The 21,587-nt window shown below is 46.1% G+C and overlaps 1 protein-coding gene across 2 annotated transcripts; it reads left to right on the forward strand.

Annotated features, from left to right (window-relative positions):
- The first annotated feature begins 195 nt into the window (after nucleotides 1-195).
- ETHE1 (ETHE1 persulfide dioxygenase) lies at nucleotides 196-19,893 on the forward strand. Of its 2 annotated transcripts, XM_040252604.1 has the most exons (7): nucleotides 196-352; nucleotides 780-924; nucleotides 1,090-1,238; nucleotides 17,593-17,722; nucleotides 18,896-18,985; nucleotides 19,370-19,486; nucleotides 19,689-19,893. In XM_040252604.1, the coding sequence occupies exons 1-7, from the start codon at nucleotides 272-274 to the stop codon at nucleotides 19,739-19,741; spliced, it is 765 nt and encodes a 254-aa protein (XP_040108538.1). In that variant the 5' UTR covers nucleotides 196-271; the 3' UTR covers nucleotides 19,742-19,893. The 2 variants fall into 2 exon arrangements, with proteins under 2 accessions (XP_040108538.1, XP_040108539.1); XM_040252605.1 differs by lacking the exon at nucleotides 1,090-1,238 and having other exon boundaries at nucleotides 229-352.
- Nucleotides 19,894-21,587: the final 1,694 nt, after the last annotated feature.

Here is a 21,587-nt window from a genome sequence, read left to right on the forward strand (position 1 = left end):
CTATCATTTATTGTTCATAGACTTTTGATGATGGCCATTCAGGCCAGTGTGAGGTGACTGTTCTTTGTTTCTCCAGGTCTTGCTGTCTCCTCTCTTCAGTCTTTCCAAACTCGCCAGCCTCGCTCTGCTCAGCCCCGCCCTCGGTCCGGGCAGTCGCGGCTCCTTTAAGGCGGGCCCCGCCCCCGCCCTGCCCCCCCGGGGTCAGCCAGCGGAGCTTCGGGCTTCCGCGGGCATTCGTCCTCCGCTCTGTCCCTACTCTGCCTCGGGCACCATGGCGGGGTCTGCACTGAAGGTCGCCGGCCGACGGCTCAGTCAACACACAGGGTCTGGAGCCCCCGTTCTCCTACGGCAGGTTCGCTGTGGCTGGACCCGGGAGCGAGATTACTGGGTCCTGAGCGGGTGCAAGGGCGGAACTCCTGGGTCCTTTAAATCCGGAGAGATACCCTGGCCCCAATCCTACATCTTTGAGGAAGTGGTGTGGGGCTAGACTCTTGCGTCCTTTAAAGGGGGGGGGGGGGGCGGGGGGGGGGGCGGGGGGGGAGGTTCTGGAATCCTCCGGGCTTGGGGCCGGCATCCTGCCTCTATTTCAGAATGGGTGATGGGGACCCAAATTTGGGGACGGATGGATGTTGGAATTCTTTGGTTTAGACAGTAAAACGGGTCTGGAGTTTCTGGGCCGGGATCTTAGGAAGACACTCGGGTTGAGGCCTGGACTCCTGGGTCTGCAATGAGTGGAAGTCTGATTCCGTACTCTCAGCTGTACCCGCCCCGCTTCCCAGATGTTTGAGTCCAAGAGCTGCACCTATACGTATCTTCTGGGGGACCGAGAGTCCCGAGAGGCGGTTCTGATCGACCCGGTTCTGGAGACAGCGCAACGAGATGCCCAGTTGGTCAAGGAGCTGGGGCTGCGGCTGCTGTATGCGGGTCAGTGCGGAGCTCCTAGGGTCTGAGGGCGCGGGGCCGCAGCTTGGAGCGGGAAGCCGGAGACCCGGACTCCTGGGTCTCAGGGCGGGCGAGGGCGGGCGCTGGGGGCTGGAATCCCGGGTCCTCTCTGTGCCCTCCCGGACCTGGCCCTCCTCTCTCTCCCAGTGAATACCCACTGCCATGCGGACCACATTACCGGCTCCGGGCTGCTCCGGTCCCTACTTCCCGGCTGCCAGTCTGTCATCTCCCGCCTTAGCGGGGCCCAGGCTGACTGGCACATTGAGGATGGAGACTCCATCCAGTTCGGGCGCTTCGTGAGTTGGATGCTGGGTCTAAAAGGGTGGTGGCCTGGACTTCTTGTGCTAAAGGGAAGGGGGGATGGAGGCCTGGGCTTCTGAGACCTGGGGTAGGAGGGGCGGCCAGGCCTGAGTTCCTATCTGTCTCTGGGAGGAGTTTCTGTCTCTGGGAGGAGGGCACCATAAACCCAGGTGGAAAAGTGGGCCAAGAGTCTCTGGCAGGTGTGTCTCTGACCGAACCCCTTAAGTCAACAACACTTAAAAGAGTTTTCTGTAACCTTGTGGCAACTCCTTTGCCGTTGGAGTCTCATAATATTTGACTGGGAGCTGGAATTCCAAGGTCATAGATGGAAGAAGGTGCATCCAGTAGCCCCAGAGCAAGGACTAACTAGGGTGAGGCAAGTGAGGTGCCTCGGGTGCAACACTTAAGGAGGCGCTTATTCTCACGTCTGTGAAACGACAGGGCTGGCACCTTCGAGTGGGTGCCTCCTTAAATATTGCGCCCCTTTAGGAGCCTGCTTGCCTCACCCTAACTCCAGCCCCGCTATTGCCTCACACAGCAATGGTCTAAAGATTCCTACCTCCTTTTTTTTGCAACCAGCAATATCAGCAGGGTTCCGGCCAGAATTTTAACCCAGGGCAATATGATGGGTGAGGAGGGTGCTAGGGGGAGTTGCCCTCAGGGGGAAGGGGAAACAGCTGGCAGAACTCATTTCTGATCAGAGTTTCGAAAGACTGAAGATAGTTTGGCTGGCTGGCTTTGTAGACAGAATGTTAGATGACAGGGTGAGGACTTTGCCTCCAGGTTTTGCTAAACGAGGTCAGTTTATCTGAGTCAGAAGATTTTGTGGACATGAGGTCTGTGTGTGGGATCGGAAGGTTTATCATTACTTTTTAAATTTAATTTTTATTTTATATTGGCGTTTAGTTGATTTACAATGTTGTGTTAGTTTCAAGTGTACAGCAAAGTGACTCAGTGACCCATTCTTTTTCAGATTCTTTTCCCGTATCGAGTTATGACAAAATATTGAGTAGGGTTCCCTGTGCTATGCAGTAGGCCTTTGTTGGTTATCTATTTCCTGTATCAGTTCAGTTCAGTTCAGTCATTCAGTCATGTCCGACTCTTTGCGACCCCATGAATCGCAGCACCCCTGTATAGTGGTGTGTATATGTTAATCCCAGACTCCTAATTTGGGATCAGAGGGTTTAGCTCCACTGGTCACAGCTTCTTTATTTCAAGTCTTTTCCTGGAAGTAAAAAGAAAATGCATTGGACATTTATGTACACTGTGTTTAATAGGCAGGTTCTAACAAGCATTAGAGGTGTTAGAAACAGTTGGAGTTATGTGTCAAGGTGAGCCCTTTGTCATATTGGATGAGTGATGTTTTCAGTTAATCAGTGTGGAAGGCTTTAGCTGTGGAAGATTGTGTTAGTGCTTTCCTTTTTTTGGTTGTGTGGAGCAGCTTGCAGGATCTTAGTTCCCTGATCAGGGATTAAACTGGGGCCACCGCACTGGGCTCGCCTTGTGGCTCAGCTGGTAAAGAATCCACCAGCAATGTGGGAGACCTGGGTTCCATCCCTGGGTTGGGAAGATTCCCTGGAGAAGGGAAAGGCTACCCACCCGCTCCAGTATTCTGACCTGGAGAATTCAATGGACTGTATAGTCCCGTGGGGTCACAGAGAATCAGACACGACTGAGTCACTTTCACTTTCACTTTTCACAGCAGTGGAAGCATGGAGTCCAGACCACTGGGCCACCAGGGAACTCTCAGTGCTTGGTTTTTTTAAACAGCTTTATTGATATAGTTCACATACCATCCGGTTCACGCATTTAAAATACATATTCAGTGACTTAGTATATTCGGAGTTGCACATCCGTCACCACAATTCATTTTAGAATATTTTCCTCACTCCAGAAAGAAGATTCTGCACCCCTTAGCTGTCACCCCAGTGTGCCCTTCTTTCACTCCCACGGCTGTAGGCAACTACTAATCTGCTTTCAATCTCTATAGATTTGCTTATTCTGGATATTCCATAGAAATGGTATCATCTAATATGTGGTCTTTGTGACTGTAACACTTAACCATAATTTGTCAGGGTTCATCCGTGTTGTAACATGTATCCAGTGTTTCATTTCTTTTTATTACTGAATAGTATTCCGTTGTATGGATATATCACATTTTATTTATTCATCAGTCAATGGGCAGTTAAATTGTTTCCACTTTGAGGGTATTATGAATAATGCTGCTATGAATATTCATGTATAAGTTTTGTGTGGGTGTGTGTTTTCATCTCTCTTGGGTGTATACATGGGGTGGAATTGCTGGATCATATGCTAACTTTGTTTAACAGTTTGAGAAATTGTTATCAGAAACTGTTACCCAGGGCTTCCCTGGTGGTCCACTGGCTAAGACTCTGCATTACCAATGCAGACGGCACAGGTTCGATCCCTAGTCAGGGACCTAAATCCCACATGCCATAACTAAGAGTTCACATGCCTCAACCAAGATCCAGTGCAGCCAAATAAATGAATTAAAAAAAAAAAAAAAAACTGTTACCCAAAGTGTCTAAACAATTTTATTTTTTCAAATTGATCTTAAAAAAAAAAAAGGTGTGTGTGTGTTAGTCACTCAGTCATGTCCAACTCTTTGCAACCCCATGGACTGAGTAGCCCACCTGGCTCCATGGAATTCTTCCGGCAAGAATACTGGAGTGGGCTGCCGTTCCCTTCTCCAGGGGATCTTCCCAACCCACAGCCTGAACCTGGGTCGCCTGCGTTTCAGGCAGGTTCTTTGCCATCTGGGCCACCAGGGAAGCCCTTGAATAAACATTTTTAAAAATATTTATGTATTTGGCTGTGTTGGGTCTTAGTTGAGGCATGTGGGGTCTTTCATTATGGCCACAGGCTTCTCTCTAGGTGTGGCGTGTGAGCTCTGGAGCTCACGGGCTCACTAGTGGTGGTACACAAGCGTAGCTGCCCGGAGGCATATGGGAGCTTAGTTCCCTGACCAGGGATCAAACCCACGTGCTCTGTATCAGCAGGCAGATTCTTAACCACTGGACCACCGGGGAAGTCCTGGCTGCACCATCTTATGTTCCCATCACCTGTGTGAAGGTTGCAGTTCCTCCACATCCTCGCCAACACTTTTTATTATCTGTCTTTATGATTATTCAGCATTTTTGTTTGTTTTTCATCTGAGTTCTTTAGAAACCTCTGGAGATGGGCACTTTTCTTCCCCTCTCACTTCCCTCCCCTCCACTTTAAAAAGTTTAATTGTAACATGCATATTATAATAACAAGAGCTCATATTATACACGTGCAGCCTGGTAATTTTTTACATATGTCTATACTGGAGTATCCACTGCCCAGATCCAAATCATGCCCACTGGTCCAAAAGTCTTCCATGTCCCCCTTCCTGGCCATTGACAGTCACACGAAGGGACCGTTCTGACTTATTTAATCAGACTGGTTCTGTCTGTGCTGGACTTGATAAACAGGGATCCTTGTGTGCTCTTTGTGTCTGCTTCCTTCACTCTGCATATGCTTCTATATAATTGTAGTTCTTTGCTTTTGTGTTGTATAGCAGTAGCTGGCACACTTTTTATGCCCAAGACCAGATAGTGAATCTTTTTGGTTTTGCAGGCCACATGATCCCTGTTGTAACTACTTAATTCTCCTGCTGCTTTGAAAGCAGTCGCAGACAGTGGAGGCGTGAATGAGCACGGCTGGGCTCCACTAAAACCTTATTTATGGCCCCTGAAAATTTGATTTCAATAATTTCCAAGTGTCATGAAATGCCATTCTTATTTTGATTTTTTTTTTCCAACCATCAAAAAGAAAAACCATTCTTAGTTCCCAGGGCTTATAAAAGCAAGTGGCAGGCCAAATGTGGCGCATAGTTTGCCAGCCCCTGCTGTAGAGCATTTTATCATGTGAATTGATGACAGTTTATATATCCTTTTGATGGTTGATTTCAGTTTTGGCCTATTATGTATAACACTGCTTTGAAGATTCTTGAACATCACCCTCAATGGTAATGGTGGGCATTACCCTCAATTCCAGGGAGTGGACTTGCTGTGTCTTAGAACTGATGCATATTTAACTTTAGTAGAAACCACCAGTTTTTTGAACTGGCTGTAGATTTTATATTCACAGTGGACCACATTTGGATGGTTTCATTGTAGAATGGACTTTCTGTTTTATTAAGCAATGATTGAGACTTAAACCTTCCAGCAGCTCCCATGAGGGGTGGCAGAGTCTGAAAGTTAGTCTTTCTTGTTACATATATTGATGTAGCTTCCCTGATAGCACAGTTGGTAAAGAATCCACCTGCAGTGCAGGAGACCCCGGTCTGATTCCTGGGTTAGGAAGATCTGCTGGAGAAGGGGTAGGCTACCCACTCCAGTATTCTTGGGCTTCCCTGGTGGCTCAGCTGGTAAAGAATCTGCCTGCAATGTGGGAGACCTGGGTTCGATCCCTGAGTTGGGAAGATTCCCTGGAGAAGGGAAAGACTACCCACTCCAGGATTCTGGCTTGGAGAAGCCCATGGAGTTGCAAAGAGTCGGACCCGACTGAGCGACTTTCACATATTGATGCAGAGAGGGTGCTGCTCAAGATACTAATCCCCAGGTCCCACTTAAGAGATTCTGAGTTAATTGTTTGAGGCAGACACCAGAAATCAGTATACTTTAAAACCTCACAGGTGATTCTCATTTGGCCCACCTGAGGAGTTCAGTGGTTCTTCCTGTTTGGAATGAAATATTGTAGAACAAGTCTATGTGCTCTTCTGTGCTTAGTCGCTCAGTCGTGTCCGACTCTGCGATCTCATGGACTGTAGCCTGCCAGGCTCCTCTGTCCATGGGATTCTCCAGGTAAGAATACTTCAGTGGGTTGCCATGCCCTCCTCCAGGGGAACTTCCCAACCCAGGAATCAAACTGGAGTCTCCTGCATTGCAGGTGGATTCTTTACCAGCTGAGCTACAAGCCCCAGGACAGTCTAAACCCCCCACCAACATTTTTATGAAAAACTTGCAGCATACATAAAAGTTGAAAAAACATTTACAGCATATACCTCTATATATCCATCACTTAATCTTATTTTTTTAAATTGAAGTTTAGTTGGTTTACAGTATCTTGTTAGTTTCATGTGTACAACACAGCGTCCATCTTATTTTTTGATGCATTTTTAAGTACCTGGTCCCCCTAAGCAGAACACATAAATTTAATTTTTTTCACAGAAGAAGGTAAGTTTAGCTGATGAAACTTCAGAGTATTTAGCTACAATGGAAAATGACACTTTAGATCTTCAAGTTTAGCGGGTATAGAAACAGCAGTTAGTTATACCATGTCCAAGTGCTTTTTAAACAATGGAGCAGAGAAATGAACTTGGGAACCAAGTGGGAAAAGGCTAGCGTTTACTTGCCACCAGGGGGCAGTGCGGGCCATGGGAACTGCCAGGCGAAGGCGCCTTGTGCTTGCGTGCATCTCTTGTGTTAAGTTTCGCTGGTTTTGTAAGCCACCACTTCTGCAGGAGGGCTTCCCAGGTGTGATCCTGCCTGACTTCAGAGGCTAGGTCATAACAGGCAATTGGTGGCGCAATGGTAAAGAACCTGCCTGCCAGTGCAGGAGGCATAAGAGGTGTGGATTGGATCCCTGGGTGGAGAAGATCCCCTGGAGAAGGGCATGGCAACCCACTCCAGTTTTCTTGCCTGGAGAATTCCATGGACAGAGGAGCCTGGTGGCTGCAGTCCATAGGGTCGCAAAGAGTCAGACATGACTGAAGCCGACTTAGCAGGCACATTTCTGCAGGAAATAGGCGAAAGGGCAGCTGTGGAGCTGTATTACGCCCTTGATGCATCATGAACGGGAAGAATAAATTTTTGAAAAGAATGTGGGGTTAGGCAGGTCCCACAGAATCCCTGCAGAGGATTACTCAGGTTTCAGGAACAGGCGAGGCTGGGCTAGGTCACCATGTTAGCTGCTCCCACCCATAACTTTTTTTTTTTTTAGTATTTCCAAAACTGTAGTAAATCAAAAGAATAGTACAGTTAATAGTCTCATATCTTTTCTCTGAAGTTTACCGGTTGCTGACATTTTTACTATGTTTGCTTTATTTCTCTCTCTTGCGTATATATTAATACTTTTTTCCTCCTTTTGTAGTCAAAAGCTAAGTTGCAGACTTTTCCCCCCTAAAGACTTCTAAGATTGTTTTCCTATATCAGCGGTTCTCAAACTCAAACGTTTTGATCTGAGGATTCCTTAACCTTCTTATAAGTTATAAAGGGCCTCCCTGGTGGCTCAGATGGTAAAAAATCCACCTGCATTGTGGGAGATGGGGGTTTGATCCCTAGGTTGGGAAGACCCCCTGGAGAAGGGAATGGCTACCCACTCCAGTATTCTTGCCTGGGAAATCTCGTGGACAGGGGAGACTGGTGGGCTACAGTTCATGAGGTTTATGGAGGACCCTAAAAAGCTCTTGTTTACCTGGATTCTGTCTGTTAATATTTACTGTATTGGTTATATGTCAATCATATCTGTTTTAAAAAGAAAACATAAGTATTCTGATATGCAAAAAACATTTACTGTAGCAGAAGTTGAAACTGAGACTTTTTTAAAAGCAGAAGAATACACAAGCATCCAGCTGTCAGAGTGATGACATTATCACAGGTTATGTAGCTTCTGGAAAACTCCACTGAATTCTCATGGGAGTGAAAAAGGACAGAAGGCCTCTTCACACCATTATGAAAATAGTTTAATAGTTTTGATCTTGCAGACCCTGAGGGTTCCCTCTATGACACCACCTTGAGAACCATTCTTTTTAAAAAAAATCTGTCATGTCTAACAACATAGACATGTTCTTAAATTCTTAAATAGTTCTAAAATCTAGCCCATGTTCAAATTTCCCGTTTCTCAGGAATCATTTTTATCAGTTCAGTTCAGTCGTTCAGTCATGTCCGACTCTTTGCGACCCCCTGAACTGCAGCACATCAGGCCTCCCTGTCCATCACTAACTCCTGGAGTCCACCCAAACCCACATCCATTGAGTCGGTGATGCCATCCAACCATCTCATCCTCTGTTGTCCCCTTCTCCTCCTGCCCTCAATCTTTCCTAGCATCAGGGTCTTTTCAAATCAGTCAGCACTTTGCATCAGGTGGCCAAAGTATTAGAGTTTCAGCTTCAACACCAGTCCTTCCAATGAACACCCAGGACTGATCTCCTTTAGGATGGACTGGTTGGATCTCCTTGCAGTCCAAGGGACTCTCAAGAGTCTTCTCCAACACCACAGTTCAAAAGCATAATTTTTATAGCTATTCTTTTATTAAATAGGACCCAATCAAAGTTCATACATGGCATTTGGCTGGTATGTGTATTTAGTCTCTTTTAGTCTAGAACTCAACGTGCATGAGTTTGAGCAAACTCTATGAGACAGTGAAGGACAGGGAAGCCTGGTGTGCTGCAGTCCATGGGGTCTCAAAGAATTGGACATGACCAAGTGACTGAACAAGTCTAGAACAGTTTAATACCCTTTCTGCTCCATGACATTGACTTTAAAAATAAATTGATTAATTAGTTTGGGCTGCAATGGGTCTTCCTTGCTGGGCATGAACTTTCTCTAGTTGCAGTGAGCAGGGGCTACTGTCTAGTTGCGAAACTTGGGCTTTAGAGTGTGGGCTCAGTAATTGTGGTTCACAGGCTTAATTGGCCCTCGGTATGTGGAATCTCCCCAGAGCAGGGATCAAACCTGTATTCCCTGCATTGACAGGTGACTTCTTAACCACTGGACCCCCGGGGGAACCCCGGACACTGACTTCTGAAGCTCCCAGCCTGTTGTCTTGCAGAATAGCCCACTTTCTGGGTGTGTCTGGTTGTTGCTTCCTGGTGTCATTTAACTTGTTCTTCAACAATTTCCCTTTGCTATTAACTGAAGTAAAATGCAGATTATTTCTGTATTGGATGATGTGAAGTGAAGTGAAAGTCGCTCAGTTGTGTTGGACTCTTTGCGACCCCATGAACTATACAGTTCAGGGAATTCTCCAGGCCAGAATACTGAATTGGGTAGCCTTTTCCTTCTCCAGGGTGTCTTCCCAACCCAGGGATCGAACCCAGGTCTCCCACATTGCAGGTGGATTCTTTACCAGCTGAGCCACTAGGGAAGTCCTACTGGATGGTAATAATAATGAATAACTTAATAATAGTTAATAAAGATTGAGTGTTTGTTTCTCACTTAGTATTGTGCTAAGCTCTGGAAGTACATTTTCTCAGTGTGTAGCTCACAAGACTTTGGGAATCATATATTCCACTTCCTGGAAGCAGGTGTTGGGGGAGAAGGCAATGGCACCCCACTCCAGTCCTCTTGCCTGGAAAATCCCACGGACGGAGGAGCCTGGTGGGCTGCAGTCCATGGAGTCGCTGGGAGTCGGACACGACTGAGGGACTTCCCTTTCACTTTTCACTTTCATGCATTGGAGAAGGCAATGGCAACCCACTCCAGTGTTCTTGCCTGGAGAATCCCAGGGACGGGGGAGCCTGGTGGGCTGCCGTCTATGGGATCGCACAGAGTCGGACACGACTGAAGCGACTTAGCAGCAGCAGCAGCAGCTCTGTTTACGGAGAATACCCACTGCATAATCAACTTGATTATTCATGCTTCAGGCTGTCGTCTGTCTACTGTCAAGCCTTCTTCTTTTTTGAAAAGTTGACTTATTTTTGGCTGTGCTGTGTCTCCGTTGCCGCATGGGCCGTCCTCTAGTTTCAGTGCTCGGCTTCCCATCGCAGTGGCTTCTCTTGTTTTGCAGAGCAGGGCTCTAGATGCGAGAGTTTCAGCGGTCGCTGCACATGGGCTCAATGGTCGAGACTCATAGGCTGAGTAGTTGTGGCCCAAGGGCTCCATGGCATGTGGGATCTTCCTGGATGAGGAATCGAACTCACGTCTCCTGCTGATGCAGGAGGCCACCAGGGAAGCTCTTCTCTCTGTCTTTTTTTTAAAATTAGAAGCTACAAATATACATTTTTGAGAAATCCTCCAAATGATAAGGGTCAACAGCAAATTCAGACTTTTAATAACTACTGAGCCATCCAGACGAAGCGTTACTATGGCTGAACCTGGTTCTTGACCCTCCACTGTGTCTTCTCTGACAGATAAATCTCATTAAACCTTCCTAACCACATAGTAGGGATTCTCTGATGGCTCAGGGGTAAAGAAGCCGCCTGCAATGCAGGAAATGCAAGTTAGATCCCTGGGTCGGGAAGATCCCCTTGGAGAAGGAAATGGCAACCCACTTCAGTATTCTTGCCTGGGAAATCCCATGGACAGAGGAACCTGGTGGGGGCTACAGTCCATGGGGTCGCAAAGAGACAGACACAACTTTGTGACTAAACAACAACATCCCGGTAGTGAGATCAGAAGTATTTTCCCATTTTACAGAGAAGGGAGTGCAGAGAGGAAAAGTGACTTGCCCAAAAGCTATACTGAGAAAGTTGGCTGAGCCAGGATTTGAACCCAGGAGGCTTGGTGGTTCCACTAGATCAGTATTTTAGAATTTTAAAACATTATTATTATTTATAATACAGAAATTATTGTATATCAGGCATTTTTATTTTTTGGCTGTGCCACTTGGCTTGTAGGATCTTAGTTCCCTGACCAGGGGTCAAACCCCAGCCCTTGGCAGTGAGGGTGCAGAGTCTTAACCACGGGACTGTCAGGGAATTTCCTGAGCATTTTTAAAATGCTTTACATACGTGAAATAATTTAATCTTTATAATAGCCCTATGAAGTGGGGACAATTATTATCCGCATTTTACAAATGAGTAGAGAAGCCCAGAGAGGTGAAATAGCTTGCCCAAGGTCACACAGCTAGTAATAGCAGAGCCAAATTTACAGCCCATGTCATATGGCTCCAGGGACTGCTCTTAACCACTAATCCATGCACTTTCAGTGAGAGAGAAATATTTTACATCTGGGGTCAGCACTGAAACCTCAGCTTCATGAAATACCGCTTACCTTCCTGTGCACCAGGCACTCTGAGATTTCCCACTTTATCCTCTCCCTCTCCACTTCACTCTTTATGTCTGCCCCACTTTTTTGTTTTGGCTCATGGTTGTATCTGTGAGATTCATCCATATCATCATGTGTCGTTTGTTCATTCTCATCCTGTGCCTCAGTTTCCTCATCTGTAGAGTGGGGACAGCAGTGATACTTACTGAGTAAGTATGTGTGAGGTCTGAATGAATTCAGTCATGTCAAGTCCTTAGAAGAGAGCCTTGACAAAGGAAAAGGAGTCAATCAGGTCCGTAAAAAGTGGGCAGACCAGACTGACGGGAGAAGAGGGAATTGCAGGCACAAAAAAGTGTGGCGAAGCCTGGTGTTTTCTGGAATTGACTCTGGGATTCAAAGTAGCTGGAGAAAGGAGGATGTCATAGGACATGGGGCTGGAAACGTGAGCAGGCACCAGAGCAGGGCTGAAGAGCTGGAACTGTCCTGGGGCCACTGGGAGCCTGGGAAAGATTTTTTGTTTTTTAATTGTTGGATTGAAAAACAATTATTTATTTTTAATTGGAGGATAATTGCTTTACAATATGGTATTCGTTTCTGCCATATATCAACATGAATCAGCCATAGGAACATATGTGTCCCCTCCCTCTTAAACCCCCCTCCCCCAGGAAGGGTTTTGAGCAGGGTCAAAATGGGATCTGGGTGGTAGAAAAGCCCCCTCAGGTCATGTAGGAGGTAGACTGGGGGCTGGTAGGCCAGGGAGGAGGCTGGCAGTTGGCCCAAGCAGGTGAGGCCTGGGATGGACAGGATTATGGGGGTTGATAGAGATGGTAAATTCTAGATATTCCAGAGAAGGGAAAGATAAATAGGGAGGCTGCCCATTAGCAAAGCTACCTATGACACAGACTTAGTCATTAAGGGCCTAGGAGGTTTTGATCCCTGTGGCAAGCAGGATTGTGTTCAATTTATATTAAAATTTTGTTTAATTTATACACATCACATAATTAATATGCCATATACTGTTGACCCTTGAAGAACTCAGGGAGTTAGGGCCACTGACCCTCCCCACATTCAAAAATCGGGGTATATCTTGATACAGTTGGTCCTTCTATCTGTGTTTTTTCCACATCCATGGATTCACTAAGTCAGGTTGGGGAGTACCGTAGTATTTACTACTGAAAAACATCCTCCTATATGTGGTCTTGCGCAGTTCAAATCTAAGTTGTTCAAGGGTCAACCGTACATGCTCTAACTGTTGTTTAGTCGCTCTGATTCTTTTGCAACCCTGTGGACCCAGCCAGGCTCCTCTGTCCATGGGGTTTCCCATGAAGTGGGTTGCCATTTCCTTCTCCAGGGAATCTTCCTGACCCAGGGATTGAACCCAGGTCTCCTATATTGCAGGCAGATTCTTTACGGCTAAGCCACCAGGGAAGCCCCTATATATTCTAATTACTGGTTGTTTACAACTGACGCCCTTCTGATTGGCCAATACCCATGTTATTTGCTGTTGTTGTTCATTTGCCAAGTCATGTCCAACTCTTTGTGGCCCCACGGATTGCAGCACGCCAGGCTTCCCTGTCTCTCACCATCTCCCAGAGTTTACTCAAGTCTGTGTCCATTGAATCAGAGATACCATCGAGCTATCTCATCCTCTGTCACCCTCACCTCCTTCTGCCTTCAATCTTTCCCAGCATCAGGGTCTTTTCTAATGAGTCAGCTCTTTGCATCAGGTAGACAAAGTATTGAAGCTTCAGCTTCAGCATCAGACCTTCCAAAGAGTATTCAGGGTTGATTTCCTTTAAGATTGACTGGTTTGATCTTGCTTTCCAAGGGACTCTCAAGAGTTCTCCAACACCACAGTTCAAAAGCATCAATTCTTTATTGTTCAGCTCTCACATCTGTACATGACTAATGGAAACACCATAGCCTTGACCATATGGACCTTTTACAGCAAAGTAATGTCTTTGCTTTTTAACACAGTGTCTAGCTTTGTCATAGCTTTGTTATAACCAAAGTTAAATATTTTGAACATTTCTCATGAATATCCGTCCCCTTTTTTAGTTCAAAAATTTCCATGCTTTTTGTTTAAAAAAATTCAGAGAGTATGGGAACATACAAAATAAAAAGTGAAATATCATCCCTCCTCTACCAAAAGGCGATATTAATTTGAGGGGTCAGGGTATGTGATTTTTCCCACAAGATTTTGCAAGATTTGTGATTTCCCTTTGCACTTGTTTTGCATTGCCCATATACCCTAGTGCAGATGAGCTAAGAAGGTGTTTGGCAGATAGTAACTGAAAAAACCATACAGTGGCTTGAACAAACAGTTTCACTTTTTCATATAACAGGAAATTTGGAAGAAGGTAGTTATTCTCTGATTTGGCGTCACCATCATTTGTGGGGTTGATTATCTTGGCTTTTTTCCTTCATGGTTGCAAGATAGCTGCTGCAACTCTGGCCATCACATCTTGTGTTCAGAGCCAGATGAAGTGGAAAGGGCAAGTGCCAGTCCCTTTTTATCAGGAAGGGAAAAGCTTTCCCAGAATTTCTCAGGATACTTGCTGAGATCTTATTGGCCAGAGAACTGTGCCAGAGGCCACCCAAGCTGTCAGGGAGACTGGGAAAGTGCTTCTGCTGGGCACACTGATGCCCCAAACCAAACTGGAGATCTGTGAGTGGGGAAGGTTAAAACAGATATCGGCTGTGGATATAGAGTCTGCACATAGTGTCCTTTGATAATTAGCAGATGACTGCCCTGGACAAGGATGCTAACTGGTGGGAGGAGCTTCTATTAAGAGAGGAAGAGTGATACGTGAGTGGAAACTAATCTCATAAGTGATTGTTAGATCACTGGGGTAAGAATTTTTTTTTTCTGACAGTTGCTTCACTAAACTGAATGTGGGAATTTAGATAATCAGGGCTCCCTGGGTGGTGTTTTTGTGCTCATGTGTCGGTTGTTCTTAACAGCAGAGCCTTAGTAGTGGCTTTGAGAGCTCAGAAAATATGTGCCTTTGAGATGTTGCTAGATGCTGCTTGCTGCTGCTGCTGCTAAGTCACTTCAGTCATGTCCGACTCTGTGCAACCCCATAGATGGCAGCCCACCAGGCTCCCCTGTCCTTGGGATTCTCCAGGCAAGAACACTGGAGTGGGTTGCCATTGCCTTCTCCAATGCATGAAAATCAAAAGTGAAAGTGAAGTCACTCAGTCGTGTCCAACTCTTAGCAACCCCATGGACTGCAGCCCACCAGGCTCCTCCGTCCATGGGATTTTCCAGGCAAGAGTACTGGACTGGGGTGCCATTGCTTTCTCCGAGACACTGCTTAGCTGCCATCTAAAATGGCTTTTCTGAGTCGTACTCACATCCCAGAGGATGAAAGGGTTTGTCTCAAACACCCTGAGCAACTCTGACAGTTGCCAATCTGATAAATGAAAAATAAAGGTTTTAAAATTTAGATCTCTCTCTCCCTGCCCTTTTTTAAAGGGGATCAAACATCTTTTCAGATGTTTGTTCCCTCTTCCCTGAATTGCCTTTTCTTTTATTTGGCCATTTTTCTTTCGGGGTTCTTGATGTTTAGGAGCTGTTCAGATATTCTGGTTTTATAACACTTTCTTATACATGCTGCTAACATTGTCTCTGAGTTTTTTTGTTTTGTCACTCTGATTTTCCTTTTCTATAATGAAGTTAAACTATTTGGTCCCTGTTTTTCCTTGTGGCCTCAGGATTTCCTACTGTGCTTAGAAAAACCTTTTCTACCTCAAGATTTTATGTATATACATATATATTATAATATATATATAATGCATAATGCTATATAAACATTAATATAATATATATCTATAAATATAGATCTATTCTTTTATATTTCCTTCTAGAATTTTGGGGTTTTTTTTAGTGTTTATTTAGTTTATCCTGAATTTTGTGTTTTATTTTTGATTACAAAATGGCATGTTCACTGTAAAACAAAAAGATAATATAGGAGGAGTCTAAAGAAAAAAATTTTTTGAGCTAATTAATACATTTTTAAAAATAGACATTGTTTAAGTTGCTTTGTAACCTGTTTTTTTGCACTTACTGGCTAGTAAACATCTTTTCATGCCATTGAATATTCGTGTATCAGTTCAGTTCAGTTCAGTTCAGTTGCTCAGTCATGTCCGACTCTTTGTGACTCCATGAATCTCAGCATGCCAGACCTCCCTGTTCATCACCAGCTCCCAGAGTTCACTCAGACTCACGTCCATTGAGTCCGTGATGCCATCCAGCCATCTCATCCTCGGTCGTCCCCTTTTCCTCCTGCCCTCAATCCCTCCCAGCATCAGAGTTTTTTCCAATGAGTCAACTCCTCTCATGAGGTGGCCAAAGTACTGGAGTTTCAGCTTTACCATCATTCCTTCCAAAGAAATCTCCTTCAGAATGGACTGGTTGGATCTCCTTGCAGTCCAGGGGACTCTCAAGAGTCTTCTCCAACACCACAGTTCAAAAGCATCAATTCTTCGGCACTCAGCCTTCTTCACAGTCCAACTCTCACATCCATACATGACCACAGGAAAAACCATAGCCTTGACTAGACGGACCTTTGTTGGCAAAGTAATGTCTCTGCTTTTGAATATGCTATCTAGGTTGGTCATAACTTTTCTTCCAAGGAGTAGGCATCTTTTAATTTCATGGCTGCAGTCACCATCTGCAGTGATTCTGGAGCCCCCCAAAATAAAGTCTGACACTGTTTCCACTGTTTCCCCATCTATTTCCCATGAAGTGATGGGACCGGATGCCATGATCTTCGTTTTCTGAATGTTGAGCTTTAGGCCAACTTTTTCGCTCTCCTCCTTCACTTTCATCAAGAGGCTTTTTAGCTCCTCTTCACTTTCTGCCATAAGGGTGGTGTCATCTGCATATCTGAGGTTATTGATATTTCTCCCGGCAATCTTGATTCCAGCTTGTGTTTCTTCCAGTCCAGCGTTTCTCATGATGTACTCTGCATATAAGTTAAATAAGCAGGGTGACAATATACAGCTTTGACGTACTCCTTTTCCTATTTGGAACCAGTCTGTTTTTCCATGTCCAGTTCTAACTGTTGCTTCCTGACCTGCACACAGATTTCTCAAGAGGCAGGTGAGATGGTCTGGTATTCCTATCTCTTTCAGAATTTTCCACAGTTTATTGTGATCCACACAGTCAAAGGCTTTGGCATAGTCAATAAAGCAGAAATAGATGTTTTTCTGAAACTCTCTTGCTTTTTCCATGATCCAGCGGATGTTGGCAATTTGATCTCTGTTCCTCTGCCTTTTCTAAAACCAGCTTGAACGTCAGGGAATTCACGGTTTACGTATTGCTGAAGCCTGGCTTGGAGAATTTTGAGCATTACGTTACTAGTGTGTGAGATGAGTGCAATTGTGTTGTAGTTTGAGCATTCTTTGGCATTGCCTTTCTTTGGAATTGGAATGAAAACTGACCTTTTCCAGTCCTGTGGCCACTGCTGAGTTTTCCAAATTTGCTGGCATATTGAGTGCAGCACTTTCACAATATTATCTTTCAGGATTTGAAACAGCTCAATTGGAATTCCATCGCTTCCACTAGCTTTGTTCGTAGTGATGCTTTCTAAGGCCCTCTTTTTTTTTTTTTTTTTCTAAGGCCCTCTTGACTTCACATTCCAAGATGTCTGGTTCTAGATTAGTGATCACATCATCATGACTATCTGGGTCGTGAAGATCTTTTTTGTACAGTTCTTCCGTGTATTCTTGCCACCTCTTCTTATGAATATTCATGTATAGCATCATTAAATTTTATTTCAATGACATAATTTTAAATGTCTGTTTGGTATTTCATATTTATTAGTGTGCTTATCTTTTTCTTACTGATATGCAAGATCCGTTTGTGCATAAAGTATCCTGATTACTGTCTGGTATGTATGTGCTACAAAAATATTTTACCAGCGTGTTGATTTCCTTTAAATTTTGTTTATGATGTTGTTGCCATTCTGAAACGTCAAATTTATCAAAATTCAAACCACCGATCTTTCCCTTAATGATTTATGCCCTTTAAGATGAATGTTCTTCTCTAACCAGAGATTGTATATCAGGTTGGCTAAAAACTTCATGAATGAAATTCTTGGCCAACCTACTATTTCTTTGTATGTTTGTTGTTGTTCTAGTTTTATGATTTTATTTCCTTGTTTTAAGTTTGTAATTCACTGGGGGTTTACTCTGGAGTGACGTTTGAGTCTAGGATCTAAATTACATTTTTTTTTTAATCAAAAAAAAAAGTACACATTATCTAAATGTGATCCTGGGATGATGAGGTGGGAGCATCTGAGGCCAGTTTTACCATGAGTGTAAAACCATAGGCTTATTGGTGACTCTTTGTACTTTCCTTCTCTTCCAGGCCTTGGAGACCCGGGCCAGCCCTGGCCACACCCCTGGCTGTGTCACCTTCGTCTTGAATGACCACAGCATGGCCTTCACTGGAGACGCCCTGCTTATCCGAGGGTGTGGGCGGACAGACTTCCAGCAAGGTCACAAGCCCTTTTCCCTGACCCAAGATTTTAGTATGGTTATGGGAATGCCAGGATTTTAAGTGTCCATTGTAAGAATGAATGAACGAATGTTAGATTTTTAGGGGATCAGGATTAGACTCAAGGAGTTTAGCTGCTAGGAGGTGGTTAGGTTCAGTGGTTTAATTGCTAAGGTGTGATGTTACATTGGGCTTCCCTGGTAGCTCAGCAGTAAAGAATCTTCCTGCCAATTCAGGAGACTCAGGAGACTCAGGAGATGCTGGTTTGATCCCTGGGTCGGGAAGATCCCCTGGAGGAGGAAATTGCAATCCACTCCAATATTCTTGCCTGAAAAATCCCATAGGCAGAGGAACTTGACAGGCTACAGTCCATGGGGTTGCAAAGAGTTGGACACCACTGAGTGACTGAGCATGCACGATGTTACATTTGGGGTTTAGCTGCTGGCGGCAATTACGTTAAGGAGTTTTACTGTGGGAAGGGTGTTTAGTTTCACAGTGCCCTTTGAGTCTGTGTGTGAATGGGGTGGACACTAGATGGGAGGATTTAGCCACCTTGCAGGGTGAGGCTGAATGAGAGAAAAGAGACAGCCTTAGTGAGCTGGCTGTGGGTAGCCACGTCCCCAGGCTGCTTCTTGCTTCCTCTTTCCTTATCTTTCCATCTTGGTCTCTGTCTTTTTCTCTCTGAAGCTCCTAATCTTCCATTTATTCATCCAACACAGTCATGAGATCAAAGAAAAGATGAAAGAAAAGATGGCAGAACATTCTGAGAGGTTTGCTCCTGTCCCAATTTAGGACTCAGAACTTCTTGCCAAAACTATGGCTCTATCCTCCTTTGCCTCGTGTCTTCAATTTCTTACCTTCTAATCCACTTTCCCTACCCAGAATCCTTTCTTAGCACCTCCAGAGTGAGGGGACTTGGTGTTTCAGGGTCCTATCCCAAGCTTCTTTACAGTCATGCTGAATTCTTACCATTCCCGAAGTCTTTGCATGTGCTGTTCCACTTACCTAGAATTCCCTTCCCTCTCCTTCTCTACCCAAAGGGCTACTGGCAGAAAATGAGGGAGAAGGTTTAGCTACAGTGATGTTTATCCTCCTGTCTTTTTCCTGAAGGGAAGCGGTTTGGGAGCTTCTCTCAACCTGTTGTTCCACTGACCTCTGACTTTTCCTTCCCCAGGCTGTGCTAAGACCTTGTACCACTCAGTTCATGAAAAGATCTTCACTCTTCCAGGAAACTGTCTGATCTACCCTGCTCATGATTACCACGGTGAGGGCTTCCTGGAGGAGTTGTGGGATTTATATAATTTAGCTTTTGAGAGGGAGCACTGAACTGCTGTCATCCTCGTGTGGCTCTCAGACTACAAGTCCCAGGAATTCCTCTGACCAAAAAGATCAAGTGCTGAGGTATACTGAGGGTAGATGTAGAAAATATAACGCCTAGAATTCTGGAAGGCATAGGCTTTCCTGGGACTTCCTTATAGAACTTAAGGAACTGGGAAACTACATTTCCCATAGTCCCTATTGGTTAGGGGGAAAGCAATCTGTTAGTCCTGGGCCAGAAAGGTACCCTGAGGCCTCCTGGGAAATGTAGTTCTGGGAGGCCAGAGGCACTGGAGAATTTGACCTTCCTCCCCACTCCCTTGGCCATCAGGGCTTACAGTGTCCACTGTGGAGGAGGAACGGACTCTGAACCCTCGGCTTACCCTCAGCTGTGAGGAATTTGTCAAGGTCATGAACAAACTGAACCTGCCTAAACCTCAGCAGATAGGTGAGTGGCTGAGGATCTGGACTCCTGGATCTGAGGGAAGGAGCTGGGGGTCTGGACACCTGGGTCTGAGGGAGGAGGTGCTGAGGGTCTGGACTCTTTAGTTTCTCAAAGAAGAAGAGCTATTGGGTCCCCAGTGCGGCAGAGGGGAAGCCAGATGCTCTGCTTGGGCCCCTTTGTTTCACTCTCAGCTTCTTCGTTTCAGACTTTGCTGTTCCAGCTAACATGCGCTGTGGGATCCAGACACCCCCTTCCTGACTGACCCTGCCTCTCAGGCGCTCACAGCTCACGTCTGTTAAGAATGCACTAGGTGGGGTGAGGGGAGCCGTGCCATCACTGGGGCCTCTCTCCTCTTCCCCTCCCTTACTAGCCCCCTCAAGCTTCTTAAATAAAAATCTTTTTTCTCTGAATCTGACTTCTGTTTTATGGGGGAACCAGTGAGTTTCTGGGCTGAGGTATCTGCAGTTAGTTCTGGTCCCTGGAGAGGTCAGGGAGCAAGGCAGGATAAAGGTCCTGGGAGCCTGGAAGGAGGAGATTTTTGTAACTCATAAGAGAGAAGCAAACAAATATGTGGGGCAGGGTTTCTCAGCTCCTTGGATTAGAACAGTCTTGAGTTTAAACCACTTGCCCTGTGAGACCCAGAATAAAGTGCTTCAATTCTCCCAGCCTCAGTTTCCTCATCTGTAAAATGGGAATAATAGAAATAGGGTGTTGTGATGATCCAATGCGTTCATATACATGAAGTGCTTGGCACACTGCCTACACAGCAGATTTCCTATCAGTGTTAGCTATTATTGTTACTATCTTTCCGAATGATCTCTCAGGGACTTCCTGGCTTGAATGACAGTAAGCCTAATGGTAAAGACTATGGATTTTCCAGAGAACAGATATGTTGCTCACATTAACAACATGTGTAGACCCTGGGTACACTTGCCCCCCTCAGCCTCAGTTTCCTGACTATAAAATGGAGATAGTAATTTCTCTGTAAGCTGCTGTAAAGATCAAATAATTTAATGTGTATAAAATGTTTATACTTTATATAGGCAGCTCCTGACATCCAAAAATCCTTTCTCACATAGCAGTTATTTTCCTGTTTTTGCTCAGAGAGGAAAGGGTCTGGCTGAGACCTTTAACCTCTGCCCTCCACCCATAGCAAGGTGGGGGGGCCACACTTCCCACTGTCTCTGGGCGGGCCTCTGACTCAGCTCAGGGCACCCCCTCCTCTTGTCCAGCTCCCCAAACCGGTTGGGGCCCTTCTAAAGTGCTCATTAGAGGGGAGAGGCCCCTACCTCCATTCCCCTCTTCCTCTTAGGATTCTCAGAGTCTGGGCATTAGGGAGGCGCTTTTACACAGGTGACCAGGGCGCCTGGCCCCCCGGGGGCAGGACTGGGGGCGCTGGAGGCAGAGCCGGGGGGTCGTCATGCTGGGTTTTCCTAGGGTGGGGCCGGTGGGGCCGGGATGGCCCGATGCCGCGGCTGCGGGCGGGGCAAGCTGGTCGCTCCCTCCTCCCTCGAGAGCTGTTGGACCTGTTGTCCCCCACTCCACTTCCGGGCTGCTGGGGAGGGGGACCGAGCAGCCTGTCTCTCCTCCCTCTTCCCCAGCCACCTGTCCAGTGGGCAGAAACTGCTGCGCCGGAGCGCAGAACGGAGCGCGCCGAAGCCTGAGCCGGTGAGGGGGCCGGGGCTGTGGGAGTCGCGGGGGCTGGAGTTCTGGAATCTCGCTCCGGAGGAGCCGAGGACTCAAGGCTCCTGGTTTGTCAGGAGAGACCCGACCCTCCGATCCCTGGGTGAGGAGGTAGGGGCACGGCTCCCTTACACAGAGGGGTCAGAGCTGAGACTACGGGGCTCCAGAGAGGACAGAGCGGAACCCAGCTCCTGAGTCTGCGAAGCAGATGGTGATGGGGTCGCTCTAAAGTGGTCCAAGGGGATAGTTGGGGGCGGGTGGGAAAGTACAAGGCTCGGCACCTGGATAGCAGGGAGACGCCGGTAGGGGGCGTACTAGGACCCGGACTCAAATTCCGGTCCCGCCTCTTGGGGCGTGACGCCCTAGGAGCCACGAACCCCGCCCCTAGAAGCTCCAGGCCCCGCCTCTGGAATGTTCAGTC

This window comes from Oryx dammah, unplaced genomic scaffold (assembly GCF_014754425.2).
Source record: "Oryx dammah isolate SB20612 unplaced genomic scaffold, SCBI_Odam_1.1 HiC_scaffold_13, whole genome shotgun sequence".
NCBI classification, from domain to species: Eukaryota; Metazoa; Chordata; class Mammalia; order Artiodactyla; family Bovidae; genus Oryx; species Oryx dammah.